This window comes from Myodes glareolus, chromosome X (assembly GCF_982192425.1).
Source record: "Myodes glareolus chromosome X, mMyoGla1.1, whole genome shotgun sequence".
NCBI lineage: Eukaryota > Metazoa > Chordata > Mammalia > Rodentia > Cricetidae > Myodes > Myodes glareolus.
Genome location: NC_142053.1, coordinates 67,472,117 through 67,491,382, shown reverse-complemented (window position 1 = coordinate 67,491,382; position 19,266 = coordinate 67,472,117). Strand labels below are relative to the sequence as shown.

The 19,266-nt window shown below is 40.4% G+C and overlaps 1 protein-coding gene across 1 annotated transcript in view; it reads right to left on the bottom strand.

Annotated features, from left to right (window-relative positions):
- Positions 1 to 3,176: 3,176 nt before the first annotated feature.
- Positions 3,177 to 19,266, bottom strand: part of LOC125389251 (uncharacterized) — a 47,771-nt gene continuing 31,681 nt past the window's right edge. The window contains 3 exon segments of the mRNA XM_085685180.2: positions 3,177 to 3,941; positions 7,005 to 7,050; positions 9,866 to 10,103. Of these exon segments, the coding sequence (XP_085541306.2) occupies positions 3,201 to 3,941; positions 7,005 to 7,050; positions 9,866 to 10,103 (1,025 nt within the window). The 3' untranslated portion in view covers positions 3,177 to 3,200.

Below are 19,266 nucleotides of genomic sequence, written 5' to 3'. Positions count from 1 at the left end.
AACTACTAATAAATAGTAGATTAGTACAGGCACTGTGGAAATCTCTTTAGTGACATATCTTTGAATTTAAATAGAGCAACTGTTGTGTGAGCTCTTTCAGTCAATAGCTGTTTAGATACTGGCCCAATTTTGGCATGGTCTCAAGTACTATAATTACTATACAGATTAAAAGTATGTGCAGCTCTCTTTTCTGCAGGATTCAATTCCTGGTTTCTAGCCCCACAAAGAGGACTGTGAATCCTTACACATACAGTGAGTTTATAAACAAACAAATAAACCTTTCTTATACTCCATTCTAGACTATTGTAGAACTTATTAATAAGTATACAATTTGGTCATCGGTTGGGGGTTGTTAATAAGTCATATAGGGTTGATGGTGGAAATGAAGTAGGCTCAGCTCAGAGATCTCTTTTGGGAAAAGCAAGGAGTGGATGGACAGTATGAGATAATAAGCAATTAGTATATCTACTTGTGAACCTTTAGTTATAACAATTTAAATTGGTATTGATTTCTGTATATTGATACAAATTCGAATTATATGTATTGTATTTAATATACTCCTATTTATGTTTAAAATGTTTGTGCATCTATTAAAATTCATTTTGACATATTGTATGTATGCATGTTTCTACTTCTGCTTAAGATATTTTAAATATTGAGGCAATTTAAGGATATGTTCATCATATTGTACCATACATTTCTACTTCTATGTACTTAAATATACATATGTGTATGTATGTATATATATACATATATATATATAGTTTGCATTCTGAGGTTATTGGCTACATTTGCTTCACATTTGTTTAAAGATTGTATAATATTTTAATGTGATGCCTTTGTCTTTAAGCTACATATGAATTAAGAATTATAGATCTATAATCACCCATGTTTGTCATACTGATAGCCTAGTCAGGTTCTTTAGATTCAGAGAGATTTTATTCAGCCTAGATAGGTAATCTTCAAACACCTCAAAGAACTATAGAATATGGCATTTAAATAACTCAAGATTATGTTCATATGAGACAAGATTGCTGCCAGCATCAACAATCTATTCCTGAAAGAATGTTGGGTACTGAAGATATTGCAGTTGGAGCTTGTTTTCTTCTTGGCAAAACTGGTCTTTGGGCTTAAAACTGCCCCTGCATCAACTACTGGAAAAATGCATAGTATCTAAATTGGACATGCAGTATACAATCAAAAATGCCTTCCAAACCTTACCAAGACAGTGTAAGACTTTATTTTTTTTCAAGTTTTGCTGTCTGTGTACAATGGTCTGTTAAAATTCTCAGCCTTAGCCAAAGTTGTTTGCTCCAAATTTGAAAATGAGATTTTGGGTGATTGCCTAGGTAGCTGGTTGTCTCTGTCTTTTTTTCTCTTCATTTTGTTTTTATTATAGCATGTTTGCTTAATTTACAGAAAGCAGAAAATAAGCTGGGTTTTGTTTTGATCCAAACATTAATGTTTTATAGGTTGTACACAATATTTGTTTAAAAGAATATATAAAAATACCTTTTTAGAAGCTACTATAAGAAAGAAAATACAAAGCTTAATCCCACAACTTTCCTCTTTGCTAGAACTGCAAACTACTGCTACAGTTTTAAATAGACTTTTTGTTGTTAAAAGTATACATACAGGAAAAATCTAAAAAAATTAAAGAAACATGCATGTAAATGACTGCATAGCAGAACAAGAACAGTAACTGCAAACAATTAAGAAATGAAAGTTAAAAATACTTAAATATACAAAGATTCTAGAATTAATCCTCCAAACACATTCCACAAACAGTTCTTAAAAACCATCTTTTATTCTCTACCAGCAAGGCCTAGATTTCTGTAATCAAAATTGAAAGAAAAAAATCAGGTAATCCTCTTGAAGGATTGCTCCTACAGTATCTCAACTCACCTCCATAAGCAAGCAGTCTGAGATTTTAAAGATGCTTACTTTAAATTATAAAATAACACTGAACATTTCAAGTCACTCTTCTGTCTCCTACAATCTTGAAGAGAAATACTAGAAATTTTAAATATTTAAGAGTATCAATTACTTATTTTAGCCATGTCCTACCTTATCAAAAACTAAGTGATGTGGCCTTTGCTTATAACTCAACATTTTCCAAAGATTCATGGCATCACAAAATCATCTAGGAGTGTCATCTTTCAACTTGCCTACATTAATAAACTGAGGTGTAAAGAGCAAACCTCCCTCATGAAGAGGACAGGCAGACTCTAATACAAACACACACACACACACACCAAGTGCTCTAAGCACCAAAATTCACTTTGTTTTACACTATGTATATAAACAACTTGTACTTTCAAGCAGTTTACTTGCTCCTAACAGAAAAAAACAAACAAAGTAAAACCCCTAAATAACAATTATAACAATAGTTGAATTTTAGAGAAACAATGCTAGAAACAGTCTTTTCACCTTAAAATGATTTCTGCCATCACTGACAGGTTCAAAACTTAAGGGAGAATTTTTATGTATAATTTTATATTTCAATTCTTTGATACCAGCAGGGCGGGGGGAAGAGGAAAGCAGGGTAGGCTCCACGTTTCACTGAAAAGTTCAATCTTCCTGAAAATACTATTTAACCCATTTGGCATCAATCCCCAGACAGTGGAGTTAACAAAAATCAAAACCAAAACAAACAAACAAAACAAAACCTATTCCACATTGCATCATAAATAGTCACCATGGGCTTAGACATCTTGACCAGACATAAAGGTCCACCCTGAACCTAAATGTGTCTGAGCAGTCAGTGTTGTAATGTGGCTACAACTTCACTTTTATATCATTCTATCTTCTTAGCAAGCTACATTTCTAGGTTAAAACTTATACCTAATATGGATATAAAAATTTATTTTTAATAAGACAATGTTGCAAATTATGGTCAACCAACATATTTTCACCAAATACTTCAAGCATAAATAAATGAGGATCTTTAACGAAAATATACAGAAACACCACAAATTGGTAGCTGCCCATAACATTAAACAAACTGGACTCTTAAGAGTGGCTTCTCAATAGCATATCCTTTTAACTAAAACCATTGCCTGGTACAGGGAAAACTAATAAGTGTTTTTATATTTTATTTTTTAAAAACGCGTCATTGCAACATTGTATTCTTGATAATTTAAGTGTACCAAACTATGAGTAAATGAATGATACATGCCTAGAAAGTATCATGATTTATACTATCTGTGGCCACTGGACTTGGGACTAGTCCAAGAACTTGATCTAGATTTTGACCTAGACCTAGACTGTGATCTTGACTGCGATTTGGATCTAGGTGGTTCTTTTTTCCTTGATTCCTTTTCATATCTTGATCCAGACTTATAATGTACTTTGGAATCTGTTTTAGAGGTGCCTCTAGTTTTGGTGTGAGATGCAGACCTAGAACGTGATTTAGACTTCATTTCTTTCTTGGACTTGAACTTGGACAGTGATCTTGAATTGGATTTAGATCTTGAAAAAGATCGATTTTGGTGTTTGAATCTATCATTGACGGAATGGCTTCGGCTATATCGTGGTCTTCCAGTCGGTCTACTATTTCTAGGACTGTATGATCTCCTATAGCTGTAATCAAAAGAGTGACTCCTTGATCTCCTCCTTTCATAACTTCGGCTCTGAGAACATCTATATCGATCATAATCATCATATCGTGAAGAGCTGTATACATTTCTCCCTTCCTTGGCTTTCATTTGATTTGGTGTCTTCCGATCCCGCTGTGCGAACTGTATTTCAATCTGACTCCCACAAATCCATTTTCTGTCCAAATTATGTAAAGCATCTTCAGCATCAATAACATCCTCAAATTGAACGTATGAAAATCTTCTTGGTCATCGAGTATAGAAATCAAGTGAAACATAAACATCTACTATTGGACGAACAGAGATGTGTTGGGGGCACGCAGGTAGCGGGACATGGCAGCGGCACTAATGGGCTCAGCAAACCCTCTGCGGCTCCCAGCCACTCACACTCTCTGTCTCTGTCATTTTTTGCACCTTTTGGAAGCCGCTTGATTGCACTTGCTTCTTACTCAGGCAATATTATTTCCCTTCTCAGTTCTTGATGGTCTTGAAGATTTGATAACCATGACTTAGCGAAGACTTTTCAAATATAAGACTTAGACTCCTTAGGATAGGGTAAATATTGAAATATTAAGCATATATTTCTTACTTGATATTGTTTATCCTGGTTATAATCCTAATTTTTATGATTTTTATGTATGTTTCTGCCACTTCTTTTTTCTGGAAAATACTTGATATTTGTTCTTATTGTATATAGTTTTGCATTAGGTTTAGAACCCTCTTATTTAGACAAAGGGGGAGGTGTTGTGCAAAATCGTTCAGCCAATATCCCTTTAGATACTTTCCCATTTTGGGTGTGGTCTCAGGCACTGTAAGTGCAGATGAAAAGTAGAAGCAGGTCAAGGAGTACAGGAGAATTCTGGGAAAAGGAAAGCCCATTCCTCTGCAGAGCCACAGAGCCAGCAAAAATGGTACCGAGCCATATGACTAATGTAGAGAAGAATAATGGGCTAATTAATATGTCAAAAGACTTAATAAGAAGCCTGAAAGAATGGGCCAATCAATTTATAGTTAATGTAGACCTCTGTGTGATTTCCTTGGGAATTAATGATTGCAAGGACTGGGTGGAAAAGAAACCTCACACTTTTGGGCCTACACCTATTTCTATCTTTCTATCATTTTAATGAAGTCTGAGCTTCTGTTATAGGACAGATGATCATATCTCCTTTAGGTGAACACTTTCCCATTTTCTAGACTTACCTATCTTTGGTACATGCAATTTATTTATAAATGATTCTTTTTAATGCAGCTTGTGATAAAAAGATCTTATCTGTCTTTGACTGATGACCTCTGTAACCAAGAGGTTAAGTGAGAAACATATCTTTAGGCATCCTGTGCATTGTGTTGAAATATCATGGGTCAATGATTACCAGACTAACTAAAAGATAAACCAATTATATATTTCTCTATTATAAGGGACAAACTCATGAAACAGGAACAAAAAATCCAAGCTCAGATGTGTAGTGTAGGACCTGCCCATGCCTTGATCGCTGGTAAAGTACATGGTGTCTGGTATGGATAGTGAGGACACAAGAAAAAGCACTGCCAAACATTGACAAGTGTAAGACATTTCTGAAAGTTTTTCTGCCTCTGAAAATGATCTGTCAGTGACATTAGGCTTTAGCCAAAGTTGGTTGCTGCAACATTACAAATGAGATTTGGCTGATTGCTCAGGGAGCCAATAGTCTCCATCGTATACCGCTCTCTTTGGAAGCTACTTGATTTCACTTCCTGTCTATTCAAGTCATATCATCTCCCTTCTCAGGTCTTTGATGGGGTTGAAGATTAGCTAGTCTTAATTACCATCCTCTTATGATTTAGCCAAGCCATTTCCAATGCAAGACTTAGAATCTTTTATTTATTTATTATTATTATTATTTTTTTTTGGTTTTTTGAGACAGGGTTTCACTGTAGCTTTTTTGGAGTCTGTCCAGGAACTAGCTCTTGTAGAGCAGGCTGGGCTTGAACTCACAAAGATCCTCCTACCTCTGCCTCCCGAGTGCTGGGATTAAAGGCATGTGCCACCACTGTCCAGCCGGCAAGACTTAGAATCATTAGAATAAAATGTCTATTAAATATTTAGCACCACTTCCTTGCTTAATATTTTTTATGTTGTTTGTAATCATAATTTTAAATTTGATATCTTTCCCTAGCATCTATAGCTTTGAATTTGGTTTGGAATTCTCTTATTTACGCAAAAGGGGGAGGTGATGTTACTCTGAGACCTCAGCATCTGCAAGCTTAATGGTGTATAACCATGACATTTTTTATTATCTTTGTTTTATTATTTTAAATATTGTAATCTCCAAATTCAGAGAATTTCTGAATCCTCCTATCTGTTAAAATGTCATAGATTTACCCATTATAGGGTCCTTGACTCATGGCCCTATTAGTCTTTAATCATTTCTCACAAGCCTCTAAACTTTGTTTCCTGACTTTTCTTACTCTGCACCGATGAGTGAAGCAGACCCATTCAGCTGACTACAGAATGGGTGCATGAGCTACTGCAATTTCATCAGTAGCCCAGAGGCTATATCTCTATGACCACAGCCTAGATCCATAGGTCAGGCTTTATGGCAAAGGCACACGTTGTGTTTTATGGTCCCTTTATTCTTTCACCATCTCAGTAGCAGCACTGCAGCTCCATGTCCAGAGCACTGCCACTTGCCTTGGGTGCAGTCAGCACTGCAATTTGTCTTCTCCAAGTCCAGGAGTAGCCCAAAGATGGCAGTGGGTATACTGCCAGTGGGGAAATATACTGTTTACACTATCTACAAACTCTGAAAATCTCTGCATTTGTTTATACTCCACTCCAGTTTCTTTGACTATCAAAATACACCCAAGCATCTGTACAGACAGTTGAATACTATTTTCTTCTCCCATATTTACAAATATTTACAGTTGTAATACCAATATAATCATTGTCCCTTCATATTAATTTTCTATATTAATATAGGTCCTCACCTTGTATTCCTATACTTGTGGTGTCTCATTTATGGAAGATGCCCATCATGTTTCTCCATTGTACCACTGGCCACACATCCCTGTGTTGTGGGGTGTATTTGTTGCCCCATGTTTAGCACCATTTGTTGGAGACAAGCTTTGACAAGTATAACACTTACCAGGGTAGGAGCATGATGAATAGAAAAATAAGTAAAGAGAATGAAGATATAAGTGAAAATAATATAACAGAAACATAGGGTAGTACCTGGAGCGAGTTTCAGTGAATACTTAAGTGTGCCTGTGTTCTTTCCATATACTTTTATACCATAGTATAAAAAGGAGAAGAAAAAGGCTGCTTTAACATGATACAAAGAACAACTAGAACAGTTGTATTCTCCAATAATTTGAGACATCAAACCATTAATTCATTAGAAAACCATTCTGTTGTTTGGGTAGTGAACTTACCCTAGCCCAAGTATCTGGAAAGCAGTTACTCATTAGGTCAAACCTCCTAATTCAAAATAATCAGCATAAGTATGCTAGAATTCTCTGACCTTTAGTCAGGGTAGGGTGGATCTACCTGTATGGGTGATCTTAATGCCCAACATGCCAAGTAAACATTCCCTAGGTCAGAGTATGTAGCCCCACTTTCTGTCAACAACTTTGGGCAAGCTAAAACTCTGTGACCTTCAGACAAGGTAGAAATTCACTCACATTTTTGGGCCTCCAAAGCACAGAACCTATAAGATTAGCAAACAAACAAACAAACAAACAAACAAACAAACAAAAATAGACCAATACCAAATGCTGAGTTAGCACTGTGAGACAAAAAACCTCCAAGGACACATTTGAGTTCTTTTTATGATAGTTATATCCTCCTGGGAATGGATTGTACCTTAAGAGTGGCTTGTTTTTGAGACTAATCTCTGATGGCTTGGCCACACAGTGGGGAGGGATTTTTTCCTACCCCAAATTAATGTACTATACTTTATTGACTCCCTATAGGAGCAATATTGAGTTGGAAGGAGTGGATGGGAGGTGGGCTAGGGGTAGATGAGGAAGAGTAGAAGGGGTTGGAAGAGAGAAATGTGATTGGACTATAGAAAGAAATTTTAAAAATTAATAATAAAAAATGTCAAAAAAGAGCCCCCCCCCCATTGAGACTCCCTTGAAGAAAACTTTTCTTACTTGCAAGTAGCGATCCAGTGGAGATTGCTTCTGGTTTAGATATAGGGTTATGTGTCTATTTCTTTCAACTTTAAAATCTCATCTGTTGTAGACCCCTGCAGGTTTTGTGCATGCTGCTCTGTGAATTCATATGTGCTTCAGCCCTGTTTGTCTATAAGGAGTTAATTAATGATGTCTTCCATTTTTCTTACATTCTTTCTGTTTCATATTTCACAGAGTCCCCTAAGAAATGAAGGGAGGGATTTGATGAAGACATTTCTTTTAGAGCTTAATGTTCTGAGATTTATCACCCTCTGCATATTGTCAGGTTATAAATATCTGTATTTATTCCCCTCTGCTGCAGTAGAAAGTATAATTAATTTTTCAGCCACAATAACGCTGAACTTCTGACTTCTAAAGGTGAACACATGCAGACAGGCCCTCAGGAGAGATGCCTGAGCGATTAAAGGGTCCCTATGTCATGCACATGAATGCATTTGTGGTTACTTCCACATATGACTCAGCAAAACCCTTGTGCAAATGTATGCATCACCCATCATTTGCATCATCAGCATGTGACATAATCATGCCAACCCCCTGTGCACATATGCTAGGCAGCTTTTAAAAGCTGGACAAACCATCTGCCTCTCTCTGTATGCACACTGATCCCCAGGCCTGTACACACACCCTCTAATAAATTTCTAAGTGGGTTTGTTGCATGTTCCGTGTTTCCTTCTCACGAGTGCCAGGAATTTTCATTGGTACTGAGACTCAAGAGGCTTCTCCAATGGTTGGGATCTGGAACCAGGGATTTTCTTCACAACCACCACGTGTTCCATATGCCTGAGCATAATTTCTCTTAACAACACTGGCTTCAATTTGTGAATTTCCCCATTCTGGTCATCTTAACTATTTTTCTGAACTTGAGGAATTGACCATTGAACTCCAGCAATCCTCTGGTGTTCCTAGAAATGGAGGGACTGCCCCCAACCAAGGTCTTCAAAGCCCTTCACTGACATTCATGTCTGGATTTCTTCCCTTAGCTGAAATTGTGCTTGGAATGGCCCGAGACCAATCCACCCACAACCGGGGTCCCACGGTCCCTCAGATTCTTCTTTCTCTTTTTTTCCATTTCTTTTCTTTTCTTTTTTTCCCTTTGTAGTAGGGAGAACAGAGCCCTTTGTTCCATCCTGCCTAGCTAGCTTACACCCAAAATAATCACACAGAAATTGTATTAATTAAATTGCTGCCTATTCCATTAGCTCTAGCCTCTTATTGGCTAACTCTCATATCTTGATTAACCCATTTCTATTAAATTTATGTATCACCACATGATTGTGGTTTACTGGCAAGAGTCTATCCTACATCCGTCTCAGGCAGGAGATTCATGACATCTGCCACACTGCTCTTCCCAGAATTCTGTTCTGTTTACTCCATTTATTTCAGTTCTGCCCTATCAACTAGGCCAAGGCAGTTTATTTGATAACCAATGAAAGCAACACAAATACAGAAGGACCTCCTACATTATCTCTGACTGTGAAAGGTTGCTCAGAGCAGCCCCTAGCCACTCTGTGTTCCTAGTTGCTACAACTAGATCCAGTCAGGTAAGGCCCAGTAAGGCTGTCCCACACTTGGCCAGGGGATGCCTTCCCATGGGTCTTGTGATGCACTGATTCACACCCCGCCCACTGTTGAGAGATGTCTTACTGTGCGCCTTGTAGTGTCACCATATCATGGGTTTTCACAATTTTGGCTATGAGTAGCATGCCATCCAAACACATCAACCCAGCCCCCCCTCCCAGATGCCTTTGAGAGGCCCAGAAATCCCAGGTCTTAATGCCCTTCCTACATATTCCCACACTTGTCCACCATTGTTCAAAAAAAATGGCCTTGTTACAATTTAGATCACAATCTAAAGTGGCTGCCTAACAGCACCTTTGATTCCAATATTTTAGTGGAGCTTTCTAACTACTGTCAGTGCACAGGCAAATGGAAGGGGTTTCTTTACATCCAAGCCTTTTACTATTTAGGCTCTAAGCCTAAGCCCTCTGTCCTCAAAAGCTGTTAACCTGCTCACATTTTCCTGGCTATGCCATTTGTACTGGAAAATCCCTCCTCTTCCTCTCTGGACCCAGCTAATGAACCCTTGCCTTTTTTACCTCAGCAAGGCAGCTACCCCTATCCTCTCAGTGCCTACTCCTGCTCCTTCAACCCCTGTCCCTTTTGCTCCTGCCATTCCTTCATCCCCAGCTTCTACTCCTGTCTCTTTAACTCCACCTGCTGTTCCTTCAGCATCAGTTTCGACCCCTGTCTCTTTAGCTCCTGCTGTTGTTCCTTCAGCCCCACATTTTACTCTTCTTTCTATGGCAATTTCTTTAGTTACTGTTCTGGACCCCGCTAAGGAATCCACACCTTCCCAACTTCAACAGTCAGATACTTCTGTTTCTTTACTTCCCACTGCCTCTCTACCTCCCTTTGCTGGCTCTTCAGCACTATCCCCCCCCCCACTACCTGTTCCAGCAGCCGTGATGAATCAGTCTTCCTCTCTGGTGCCTGGCCTCAGCAGTTGCCTAGCACTGGCACCCACATTTGCAACTCCTCTCACATGCTCCCGTGCAGCTATGGAACCCAACCCTAAGAAGGCCAAGCCTGCTACAGTTCTCCCATTGCAAGAGAAGGCCAGCAAAGATGGATGGATTAGGATACATGTTCCTTTCTCACTCTAAGAACTCTTCCATATAGAACAAAAACTGGGGTCCTATACGTCTAACCCTACCACTTTCATAAAACAATTCCAATGTCACCATTCACGACATCTATATGATCTTATCTAGCAACCTACTTCATGAAAAGCACAGGTGAGTTTGGAAGCAGGCCAGAATATGTGCAGATGAGATTCACAAAACTCTTGCCTCCTACCCTCCCAGAGTAGAGGCAGTCACAGAGCAAGAGCCACACTGGGATTATAATACTCTGAGTGGGATTTAAGCTAGGGACCAGTTTTTGACTTGCCTCCTGGCAGGTCTCCGTAAGGCTGCCCTCAAGCCAGTGAACTATACTAAGCTCTCAGAGATCATTTGAGCTACGAAGGAAAGTCCTTCGGCATTTTTGAAACACCTCATAAAAGCTCTGTTACAGTATACTCACCTAGATCCAGAAACCATGGAAGGTGGACAGTTACTCATGACTCATGGGTTTTTTTTTTGATGTTTTGAGAAAGGCCCCTTGACTCCGCAGGCAGAACGGTTAGAGCTGGCTTTCAAGGTGTACTCTGTGAGGACTGACAAAGCCTGCGATCATCGTCATGTGCTAACCACAGGCCTCTCAACTGACCAAGGTGACAGACTGCCTGATCCATTCTGTTCATGCTGCTCCCTTGCCCCCCCCAGGGCTTGAGAACCACCACACCCGTGTTTCAAATGTGTTAGAACTGGTCACGGGGCCTGAGCATGCCCTAATCCTCATTTTGGTCCCATGAAACCTTGTCAGAGATGCCATTGGGAAGGACATTGAGCAGTAGATTGTTCTCCCCCACATAGTGGCATGGAGACATCAAACCCAGAAAATTCCCATGTTGACCTACTAGGTCTGGCCATGGATGAGTGAGGCTACCCAGACTCCTTTGATCTGACCACAAGCATCATCTGTAACAGAGAGCCATGAGTAAACATCACAGTCTCAGGACAGCCTATATCCTTTGTCTTGAACACTGGAGCCACATACTAGGTACTGAGGGAATTCTGGGGACCTACCTCTCCATCTAGTTTCCCTATTGTTGGGTTAGAGGGACAGCTTTATCTACCTCAGCAGACCCCACTACTCAACTGTGTTTTCAGGGGTACTTATCTCACTCTTTTATTTTTAGTCATGCCAACCTGCCTGGCACCTCTCATGGGAAGGAAAGTTTTAGCAAAAGTAGAAGCTTCCATTTCATTTGCTCCTTCCATTTACCTTACTCCATACTCACCAGCAACTCTACTCTTCCTTCTCCTAGCCTCTCAACCTCCCAATTCCAATGTGTCATTTCCTCTATAAGCTTCCCTGGTAGATCCCCAAGTCTGGGACACCAAAACCCCCTCCTTTGCTTAACACCACTCTGCCATTGTTATTCAATTACAAGATCCTACTAAGTACATTACCCAAGCTCAGTACCCACTCTCTCTCCAGAATCTTAGGGGACTTAAGCCTGTTATCTCTGACCTTTTAAGAAAAAATCCTACTTTGCCCCACCTCTTCTTCTTTTCACACACTTATACTAGCTGTTAAAAAATCTTATGGAACTGGTTCAAGACTTCTGGTTCATTAACTTTGCAGTGGTCCCTGTTCATCCTGTAGTGTCTAACCCTTACACACTTCTTTCCACTGTTCCTACAGGAACATCCCACTTCTCAGTTCTATACCTAAAGGATAACTTTTTCTTTATTCCTTTTAGCTCTCAATATCAAAACATCTTTGCCTTCACCTGGACTGATCCTGACACTCACCTCTCTACACAGCTCACTTGGACTGTTCTTTCCCAGGGATTCCAGAACAGCCCACACATGTTTGTCCAGGCTTTAGCTTCTGACCTTCTCTCACTGTCTCTCCCTAAGTCTAAACTCAGGCAGTATGTGCATGATGTTTTACTTTGCAGTCCATCATTGGAGATCAGCAAAACCGATATCTCTGCTCTTTTAAACTTCCTGTCCAAAATGAGCTATAGAATCTTACCTTCTAAGGACCAACTGTCTACCCCTCAAGTAATTTATTTGTGGATTAACTATTACCCCAACTCAAAAATATATTACCCTAGATAGAGGAAAGTTAATTCATTCCCTTTCAGTTCCTTCCACAAAAGAAAAGGTTTTACGGTTCCTAGGAATAGCTGACGTCCTGCTTTCCTGGATCCCCTCTTTTTCTCTCCTCACCCACCCCTTATATGAGGCAGCTCTCATCTCTCTGCATGAGCCCCTTCTCCATCCCATTACTAAATCCTTCCAGAGACTCCAGCAAGCCCTTATCCAGGCTCCAGCTCTTCATCTCCCAGACTTAACTCATACTTTCTCCCTCTATGTAACAGAGAAGGAGGGATATGCCCTTGGGGTCCTAAGACAGCAGCTGGGACCTTGTTTTGCACCCATAGAATGAATACCTATCCAAGAAGATGGACCTCACCACTCAGGTTCTGGCACCCTGCATATGTGCTTTAGCAGCCCCTGAGCTTCTTAGTTGTGAGTCAAAGAAACTAACTTTTAGGTCACCCACCACTGTCGTCTACCACCAAAATCTATCTCATCTCTTAACTTAAAAAGTCTTATAAACCTTATCTCCTTCCCTAGTTCTTTCCCTTCAGGTGGCACTAGTAGAAGATTCCACACTCACTTTCCAATGCTGCCCACTCCTTAATACCTCAAATCTCCGACCTTATCATAACATTAATCACTCCCCATCTCACTCCTGCATAGAGATCTTAGAGGATCTACTGCCCCACCCATCACATATAAAGGAGGGCAAACTGTCCCAGGCCACTTATACCTGGTACACAGATGGCATCTCCTTTTTGTGTGATGGGAACTGTATGTAATGTTTGTTCTGTCTCTTTAAGAGATAAGCCATGCCCACTACCTCCCCCATCTGCTGAAGCAGACTGATGTTCAGCTTCCTGCCTGATTTCCCTCATTTTTCTGGCTCCCTCTTGAAGAGGCAGCTTCGCTCTCTCTCTCTCTCTCTCTCTCTCTCTTCTCTCTCTCTCTTTCTCTGTCTCTCTCTCTCTTCCACTTTCTGTCTCTCTGTTCTTCTTCCATTCTCTCTTCTCTTCCATAACCACTAAATAAATATTCAACCTCAATCTGCACAGTGTGCAGTATCTCGCCCACTACTGCCATATGGCTCACCACCAGTTACCAGCCACCTGTCTCAAGCACAGTCCTGTCTAGGACTGGCTGTTCTCAGGACCCCCTGCCCACTGCCTGCAACCACCAGGGATCCCATAGCAAGCTACTTGGGGATCTGCAGCAATTTTTAATAATCCATTACATTGGTGCCATGACTCAGATAGCTTTCCCACCCCAGCCCCTCAACCAGGATCAGGACCCGGAACCAGATATTTTCTCCACAACAACTACAAGTTCCATATTCCTGAGCGAAATTCCTACTCACAACAGCAGCTTCGATTGGTGAGTTTGCTCCATTCTGCTGTGGATTGCTTCCCGTAGTGACCCAGGGTCACTCTGTGTGGTGCATTTGACTGGGGTCCCTCAGTTTCTTCTTTCTCTTTTTTTCCCCATTTCTTTTTTTTCCTCACTACAAAAGCCTGTTCGGAGTGGCCTCTGGCCTCTCTAGGTTCTGAGTAGGCACAGTTGGATCCAGCCAGGCCTTACCTTCCCACTCATGACCTGAGGGGATGCACTCCTACGAGTCTTGCAGAGGTCATATGCTAATTCACACCTTGACCACAGTCAAGAGCCATCTTACTCTGTGCCTTGTGGTGTTGCTGTTTTGTGAGTTTTTATGATTTCAGCTGTGGGTAGCAAGCCATCCATGTCTGTCCACCCCTTTAGGTGTAAGCCTTTTAGAGGCCCCCAAACCCCAAGACTTAATGCCCTACTTCTTCAGCACTTACCCTTACTTTGCCATTGACCCATCAGCTCCAATTTTAGGGGAGCTTACTGAATACTGTCAGTAGGAACTTTCTAACTACTGTCAGCATACAGGCAAATGGATCCTGCCACGGTTAGTGCTGTCAACAAGATTGGTCAGATCCATGAGATAGCCTTTTTCAATTCCAGCTTTTTGCTCCCTTCTGCGACTTGTGGCATGGCAGCTCAGCCACAGATCAGATCACACCTCTAGGTATCTCTTATTAAGCTTAAAATACCTGCATCTCAAAAATTGTGGCTTTTCCATACAACATGTGACTGCTGCCATTTTGACTATGGTCAGGTGACCTTGCTGCAATCTTGGCTGAGAGCCAGGTTAGGTAACTAAGATTCACCATCTTTACTGAGATATTTCCTGCTTTTATCACCAGTGTTAACTCTGTTACATGGGTGACCTTACTGCCATATTGACAGTATGCCATAGTGACATACTGAGAGCCAGGTCAGGAGTCCAAGTTCTCCCATCTTTTTTTATACTATACCCTACCTTGTCCCATGGTTTACTTATGTTTTTTTTTTCACTAAATTCCTCTTGTTGAATCTGTTGCCTGTGTTATGTTCAGAGGCATGCCTTTGGTAGGGCCCACCAAGAGCATCCACTTTGCCCAATTCCTGTTCACTCTCTGTGTGTATGTTCATACATGTAACTTAAATGTACCTATTGTTAATGTTATAATTGTTCATTGCAAGTCATTTCAGACTACAAAAACAATAAGTCTTATGTTTTAAAATGATATGTAATTTTAAGTCTCTTGCAAAAATACTTTATATTTAATTCAATCCTCATTTAAAATATATTAAGCTGTTCTCTACTATTGTCAATTCTGCTGTTAACCTTCTATTGCAAGCAGTTTTTTCTTCTTTCTGTCTTTTTATGAGTGTAAATCTTATCTTTTAAGTTAAGAGCCAATACAGTCAAGCTCAGACCCAGCTCTCCAGGCAGATTATATATTGTAGTTTTACCTGATAAACAGCCCTCAACTGATCAGAGATCTGGGGAATATGACATTTAAGTATTGAATTATTGGGAAACTCTTCATAACAGAAAGAGACAGGTTGGCTCTTAGTAGCACACTACTATCTGCAAAGAAGACAGAACACAAATGGGTACACCATATCCATCTACAAATTGCTACAACTGCTAAGTGCTAACCACTGGGAAAAACTGCCTTTCATATAAACAAAAGATCTCCAGACATGGACAGAATCACTGGAATCAACAGCATGGATGCTCAAGTCAAGGTAGGCTTGTCTTCCTACAGAGTTCTTAGTCCACAGGATCTTCTGGAGCCTGGCAGGTCCTGTACGAAACAGAAAATTGCAAATGGGTCCCTCAGTGTCCATGGAGAACCCTGTGGAGGAACTCTAGGTGTCAACCAAGCAAGTTCTCTGCCATTTTCTAACCAGTAACACAAATAAAATTTTATCCTTCTCAGAGATCTCTGATGTAGTTTGACAGTTGAAATATTTTGTCAGTTTAAAAGAACAACCTCACCAAACAAATTTCAGATCAAATTTCTCTCTCATGTTGCCTTTCATAGTCCTAAAAATACTTTTCATTGTGCAAAAATATCTGTCACAGTCATTCTGACATAAATGTATATATGTTTATATAATGTATATACACTGTTTATATAATGTATAGGTCTAAAACTTCTGTTTTCACAAATCCAAAGAATTTGTGTGAGCTCCAGGGAGCCGAATTGAAGGATCCACCTTAAACAAGTCAGAAACATCCCCCTCAATTCCCTGATCCTAAATATTTTTTCCTTGACTTAACTTTGTCCTCTGTTCTGTAAATACCTTAAATAGGTGTAAGAGACACCAGCCATTTCCATACCAGAAATTCCAGACAGGAGATAAAAGACCAACTATGTCAGGATGTGACCAGCACCCAGCCTTCTCAGGTTCCCCCTAAAGATGATGCTCCCTAATAAGCAGGAAGAGGTCTTGAGAATCCGTAGCCCCAATTACTTTAACCTGTGGTACCTAATTTCCCTCCTTTTTATTATAAAAAAAAGATGGGAATGTAATGATTGTTCTGTCTCTTTAAGAGTCAAGCCACACCCACTCCTTCCCCCATCCGATGAGGTAGGCTGATTTTCAGCTTCCTGCCTGAATTCTCTCTCTTTTCAGGCTTCCTCTTGGAGAGGCAGCTTTGGTCTCTCCTCTGTCTCTCCCCACCCCACCCCACCCCCGCCTCTCTGTTCTTCTACCATTCTACCTTTCCATCCATAACCACTCAATAAATATTCAACCTCACTTTGTATGATGTGCCTCCATCTGTCTCTTACCTGCTGCCCCAAGGCTTGTTGCAGGGGAGGCCGCTGGGGACCAACAGCCTTCAAAGACCTGCTGTGTGGTCTCACGTGCAGTCCCTGCCTTAGACTAGCTGCTCTTGGAAACCCTGCCCACTGCCTGCCACCACAGGGTATCCCAGAGCAAGATACTCAGGGATCTGCAGCAATTTTTAATAATCCATACACTGTAGAGCAAGTTATGAATTAGTATCAGATACTGGGGTAGTAGAGGCATAGTCACTGCCTGCCCATGCCACTAATCAGTAGGCTGATTTAATAGCTCTTACCTGTCCCTTTCAGTTAGCAAAGGGACATTTTTTAAATGTTTACACAGACTCCAAATATGCTTTTCATTTCCTCCTGTCCCACACAGCTATCTGGAAGCAGTGTGGGCTGCTTATGACAGAAGGAGGATCCATAACTAACTTAGGTTACATTATGAACCTGTTAAAAGCCTCTTATCTCCCCAAAGATATTGGAATTATTCACTGTTGTCTTATTAGATGGACAGTCCCACTATTTCCAATGGAAATAACTGGGCTGACCAAGCTGCTAGAACAGCAGAATTCAAGAGCCCACACCTACCACAATCACCTAGGGCATTCATACAGTATAGCCCACATTCTTGCAGACACCTGTGACACCCAGCAAATTCTATCCTACCTACACCAGCTCTTTCATCCTAATAGCAAAACTCTGTTATATATTTTCAAGGCTTACCTCCAACCCAACCCTGAAGACTTAGATTTCTTAAAAGCTATCACTGCCCCCTTGTAAAATCTGTCAAAAGTCAGATCCAAGACCAAATATTGTAGTTTTGCTTTTCCTACCCACCAGGCCAGGGGTCCCTTCTAGGAACTGACTGGCAGCTGAATTTTTCTCATATGCCCACAGTCAGAAGACTTAAATATCTCCTAGTCTTAGTGGACACAATGTCTGGGTGGATTGAAGCATTTCCCACCACTAATAAGAGGGTCCTGACAGTTTCTGATGTTCTTCTTTGAAAAAATCATCCACTGGTTTGGAATCCCAACCTCTCTTCACTCAGATAATGGCCCAGAGTTCATTTGCCAGATTTCCCAAAATTTATTCAAGGCTCTCAACATCCCCTGGCATTTTCATATCTCATACCACCCCCAGTCTTCAGGGAAGATAGAACAAACTAACTGTTCATTAAAAAAATTTCTTATTAAAATATCACAGGAGCTTCACCTCAACTGGGTAAAACTTTTGCCTCTGTCCCTTCTAAGACTTAGGACTCTCCCCCAAAGCCCCCCTTTTCATCTTGCCCTTTGAACTCATGTATGGGCAGTCAGTTTTAACCACTAGCCTTTCACCTAAAACCTCTACCCTTCCTGATCACCTGCTTACCCCACTGTTATCCCATTTATGCTCCCTATTATGAGATTTTACCAACTACTCATTAGTTCAATCTTGTGCTAATTCATGCCCACCACTGATTAAAATAGGGGACCAGGTTCTGTTCTCTCCCCTAGACCAATGTCCCTCAACCCTTTCCCCTAAATGGCAGGGCTCCTTTAAAGTAATTCTTGTAACTCCCACAGCTGTCAAGCTCAAGGCACTTCCTCATTGGATTCTCCTGCCCCATCTTAAACCTTTTACTCTTCCAGCTCAAGATACTCCCTCGTATATGCTAATTCAAACAGGGCCCTGTTCTCTTAAGTTCCAGAGGGCACCAAGATCAGTCACTCTTTCTCCAGTTACAGAAAAATAAAAGTCTTATCCTTAATCAACTCTCCTATGCCACCAAAAACTCCATATACTCTCACTCTTCTGTTTCCCCATATGCTTTACCAATGTTTCCATATCTCCAATGCCATGCTTAAATTTTCAGTTAACCATTCAGCTGTTATTACAGGGACTATCATTAAAAACAGAACCATAGGTACAAGGACCTTCAAAAGCCCAGTAGGTATGAAACAATAACAAGTTTGCAGTCCCAACCAAACTCAAAAAATCTCACAAAACTGACTTTAACATAGCAGGTTTGTCACTGACTGCAGCTGTGTTCCCTAGACGTTAATGTAATACCGTAATGCAAAAGGAAAACCAGTGCATTAAGATTTTATTTCAGATAAAACATTAAAGGGTCTAATTATTATCTTTTTCAATAATTTCCCACTTCTTCCCTCCCTACCACCTTCCATTCTATCATTGTCATCATAAAGTTTTAATACATTTAAAATTTATTTCTTTTCAAACATTTTTTTTTTCATAAGCTCCAGGGATTCAATTTGATCTACCTAAATGGACCAGACTCGCCCAGAATAAGTATAATTTACTTCTTCCCTTATCATCTCTGGTCTCAGAAACCCCTGGGAGATTGTCTTCTAAACCCCACAAAAGAACTCCACTCTACCTTCCATCTTGGGATTCTCCTCTCTTTATCATCGAGATCTAAAATTTTTCCAGACATAATTTTCTGTCTTTCTAGCATCTTGCGAGGTCCAAGCTATCAGCCAGCCAGTTCCTCAGAGCCCGGAAGAATACAACAGTAATCAGCTACCCCAGAACATTGTCAAGCATCTCAACTCCCCAACGTCCACAGAATTAAAGACACCCACAAAGTCAGTGTAAAGCTGTCATGAGATTCCTTATGAC